The sequence below is a fragment of the Oncorhynchus gorbuscha genome, unplaced genomic scaffold (genome assembly GCF_021184085.1).
Source record: "Oncorhynchus gorbuscha isolate QuinsamMale2020 ecotype Even-year unplaced genomic scaffold, OgorEven_v1.0 Un_scaffold_4001, whole genome shotgun sequence".
NCBI classification, from domain to species: domain Eukaryota; kingdom Metazoa; phylum Chordata; class Actinopteri; order Salmoniformes; family Salmonidae; genus Oncorhynchus; species Oncorhynchus gorbuscha.
In genome coordinates this window covers 7501-12218 of record NW_025748122.1, presented here as the reverse complement: position 1 = coordinate 12218, position 4718 = coordinate 7501, and the positions used below count along the sequence as shown (strand labels likewise).

The window sequence follows — 4718 nt, the reverse complement described above, 5'->3', positions numbered from 1 at the left end:
GTAGATATCTGACACTCAGCTATTAGAGGACCCTGAGCTCAGATTCATTACATAGTGTTTTTAGATTGGAGGAGATTATTTCATAGATTTACAGTAAATGTCAAGTGGGGTATCAATAAATGAAAGTTTTTTTCAAATACAGTACAGTAATGTTTTACACGTGGGAATAGTCAAAAGCCATGTCAGACAGACGTGTGGTTATTTTGGGTTCTGTATTGAAATGAGCTAATGTATCGCGATCCTATGATCGAGGTCTGTTCATGTTTGGTCGGTGCCTGTGACCCCGTATGCCACAGTGGGAGGGCCCAGGAGAGAGCGTGTTCACGGCCCAGCCCCCTTGACGTGACAGCTGGGTGAAGCGGACTTAGACAGCAGTGGTATCCCTCTCCTAAGTTAAGCAGTGTCAAACTGAACTGAAGTTGGTAACGATTGGAAATCCGCGTGAAACAAGTGTCTGTTCAGTTCCAACGAAACCTATCTTAAATTAATCGTTCTAAATAACCTGTGCTTTCGCAGTGCTGACTGATCTCTGTGAGATTGCAAAAACATTCTCTATAAAACATTGTTGCCTACCGTTTACCGCAAAAATGATGATGCACTCGTCTCAGAAGGACACAACCTACACAAAGATATTTGTAGGAGGTCTTCCATATCACACCACGGACTCCAGTCTCAGGAAATACTTCGAAGTGTTCGGTGATATCGACGAGGCTGTTGTTATAACGGACAGACAGACGGGCAAATCCAGGGGTTATGGATTCGTAAGTATTATAGATGTACATGTGAATGTCATTGTGATTGATTAATCGATCGATTGCGTAATTAGTTTATGTCATATTGTTAAATGCAGACATTATGGGTAGAATCTCAAATGTATCCAGCACCAATATGTCATGAATGAAAAAGGCTGTCATTGGCCCATCCATAATGCGTCTGATGTTACTTATTGATTCACACCATTTTGTTAGCCATTTATGAACGGTCAATGAACTTGCACTTCTGTCGGAATGGGCTCACCGTTCTGTTCTGCTAAGTATTCAGCTGAGGCTCAGGCGTGGTGTCTTGGGCTCAAGAGGTCCACGGTGATGTGATGGAATCATTCTAGAATTGCTGCCATGTGCTTCATAAACCATGCCTTTACCTTCAACTAATGAAGGACATTTTTCTCTCCACTTTTCCTTGTTCTGATTGTAATACCCTCGTGCTTTTCTTATTGAGACGTGATCAATACTTATACATGAATCGTAGTTCAACGAGCAGCTTTAGCCAGCCTCCCCACTGAGTGAACATCTGATCAATTCAGACAACGGAAACATGTATTTATTCTGTATTCTTCCCTTTCCGTCCCTCAGGTGACGATGGCAGACCGGGCGTCTGCGGACCGAGCCTGCAAGGACCCAAACCCCATCATCGACGGCCGGAAAGCCAATGTGAACCTGGCCTACCTGGGGGCCAAGCCCAGGGTCATGCAGCCAGGTGAGGGGATGGACGCGCTGGCGGAGGGCTGCGCCACACGTTTATTTCACAGCTTGGACGACCAAGGTGGCGTACAAACAATGACGAGCTGCTAAAACGAGCAAACTAACCACCTGCTTACAGTATGTTAACACACGGTGTGTAGAATGGTAGATGTGTAACATGGGATTTAGACGAGGTGTACTGTAGTGGGGGGGACTAGCAGAACAGACAGTGAAGCTCTCGTGTGAATGAAGATATGTTATGATTAAATTGTGTCTCCATTTTTACAGACATTTTTACAGACACCATTTTTACAGACACCATTTTTACAGACAACATTTTACAGACAACATTTTTACAGACAACATTTTTACAGACACCATTTTTACAGACAACATTTTTACAGACAACATTTTTACAGACACCATTTTTACAGACAACATTTTTACAGACACCATTTTTACAGACAACATTTTTACAGACACCATTTTTACAGACAACATTTTTACAGACACCATTTTTACAGACACAATTTTTACAGACATTTTTACAGACAACATTTTTACTGACACCATTTTTACAGACACCATTTTTACAGACAACATTTTTACAGACACCATTTTTACAGACACAATTTTTACAGACATTTTTACAGACAACATTTTTACAGACAACGTTTTTACAGACACCAAATGTTTCAAATGTTGTTTTTTCCTACCATCTACCTGATCTATAAGTACTTGAGCAGTTACATTGGAAGCACTGATCACATTTGATATAATGGGATTATAATGCATTTATAATATGTGTATATAGTTCAAGCTTTAGATTGAACACATAACGGTAGAGTTAAAAACAACTTGTTCCTATTCCAGGTTTCTCATTTGGTGTTCCTCAAATCCATCCAGCGTTCCTCCAGAGGCCTTATGGGTATGTTATGACATAGTGCTACTCCTTGTCTTATTGGACGTGTGTTAAAACAACGTATTTCACTGCACCTGTCCAGTGTATGTGACAATAACATGTATTTTATTTTTATTAACATCTTTTACAGGGTAGAAAATGTTCAACTAGTGTAAGGTTGTAGAACTACCGTAACTTTCCCAAGATGTTCCAGAAATCCCAGTTAGAAGATTGGGACATTGGGAAAGTTACCAGAATTGTTCAACCCTAAACTAGTTGTAGAATATCATACTGTAACACCACCTGGTTTGTTCACAGCTGATCATTTTGAATGATCTTTGTGCCCGTTTCTATTCTTACAGTATCTAGTGATTTTCATCTTTTAAAAATAGCTTGGATTGTAAAATGTAACGTTTTCTTTCTCCAGAGTGGTGTGACTGTAAGCCCCGCCCATTCATTCTCTTTTGAGTGTAGAGGCGGGACTGTGTCTTGTGTGGTGTGCATCTCTGCGTGCCATTCTTAGATTCTAAAGCGTGAATCTAATTCTGATTCTAAACGTGATGTCACCAGTTGTCAATGTCTATCTCTCTCTGATCTGACAGGCTGGCTTACGGTTAAGAAACTGTATCTGATGGAGGGACATGATGGTTTGAGGATGAATAGCTGAGTCTGCATTGGGCAGATCACTAACGTCTTACCAGTATACTCTGACACACACAAACAAGCTGAAATGGTGATTAGATGCATGGAAGTTGTTTTTCATTTCATTTTTCTGTTGCGGTTTTCCATAGTCCATAGATTGGTGTGTGTGCCTTTATTTCAGTATGAAGTGGTTTTCAGCTGAGCTGCGTGCTTCCCTTACGGGGTGTGGGGTGGGGGGGTCAGGAGTGGTGGATGAGGGATGTTCCTGCAGACTCTAAGAGTTTGGATATTTCACATTTAACTTTGTCACGGGGTGTTGATTCTGATCTGTTTTTTTAACTTGATTTTTAACGATTGATTTGTGCTGTAGCCTGTGTCCCCCCCCTCCCTCCCCCATTTCTTAGTTAACAATGTTATCATGTGTTTTGTTGTTGATGGGGTTGATCACCAGTGTTACTACGTGACTTGTCTAGGACCTTCCAAACCCCCCACGCAACAAAACAACTCCTGGCATGTTGGAGATCCTTTCCTACCTTTGGTTTTCTCTACTCATGATGTTGTGGTTTCTGTTTTCTTTCTCAAATTAACCCATTGCTTCCTCCTGTAGCTCACATCATCTTCTTCTATCTCTTTCCCTTCTGCTCATGACGTAGACCAGGAACCAACTCAGTGAAAGTTATTTGATGGCTAGAACTAAGGTTGCAAAGGCAGGGTATATATTACTGTAAACTTTCCAAGTTTATATTGGTATCTTTCAAGGATTTTATGTATTCTGTCACAAGACATCTAGTGGCCCTTTTGGGTACTTCAGGTTATCTCAGGTGTCTAATAGTCTCTGGTCCTCTCTCCGGCCTTATCACAAGTCAAATATATGAAATCATTAAATAAGATGATTTTAAAACACAAAATAGAAAGCTGTCAAACATTATCCTAAATACAAAACCATCAAGTTATATTGCGAGTTTCAGCATGAAACTATTTGAGTTATACATGTTGACATAGTAAAATTTGTTGTCAATGTTTTGGAAGAGTTGCAGAGGTCATTGAAAATAATGCCATTGTTGATTAGATGCCTTTTTAAAAAATGAATTAGGCTATTTTTACTTCAACCATATGATCTATCTACTAGAAACTCATGGACGATATGGACACAGAAATAACATCAATAACATATAATAAAACAATTCAAGTATAAATTACCAAAGTTACGATAGATTGCCACAGATTGTCTGTTAACTTACCAAAATTACTGAAGATTCCAGTAACTTTTGTAAATTACTGGTAGCTTTGCAACGCCTAGCTAGACCTCTGAAGCCATAAATCACTGTAGAAATGTGTCCGTACAGAGAAGAGAAAGAGTGAGTGAGAGAAATGGTGAGAGGAAGGATGGAACCGGAGAATGGTGTCAGTACTGTGGGACACACGAGACAGTGTGTTTATGGTGTGGATGGATTTGTAATGGAGCCCCTCTACTGGAACAATACAGGGAACTGAGATGACTGAGAACATCCACACTTCCAAAAGGAACTTGTTTATTCAAACAGACATCCTGATCCACTCTGTTGTCGCTCATTGGTGACCCAATATCTCATTTGTTTTAATACCAAAGGTCTGATTCTAGTTCTCACTGAGTGTAAAACTGACAGCAAATACCAAATGTAAGTAGATTGTAGTGTGGAACATAGATTAATACTAACCAAGATATCCAAGTAGGA

The 4718-nt window shown here is 40.0% G+C and overlaps 1 protein-coding gene across 2 annotated transcripts in view; it reads left to right on the top strand.

Moving 5' to 3' along the window:
* The first annotated feature begins 363 nt into the window (after positions 1-363).
* The window catches only part of LOC124028301 (RNA-binding protein 24-like), a 9849-nt gene continuing 5494 nt past the window's right edge, over positions 364-4718 (top strand). The window contains exons 1-3 of one of the 2 annotated variants that reach the window (XM_046340403.1): positions 364-761; positions 1353-1542; positions 2334-2388. In XM_046340403.1, coding sequence (XP_046196359.1) covers positions 588-761; positions 1353-1542; positions 2334-2388 — 419 coding nt within the window. In that variant the 5' untranslated portion in view covers positions 364-587. The remainder of the gene's footprint in view (positions 762-1352; positions 1543-2333; positions 2389-4718) is intronic. The other variant, XM_046340404.1, reaches the window with a different exon arrangement.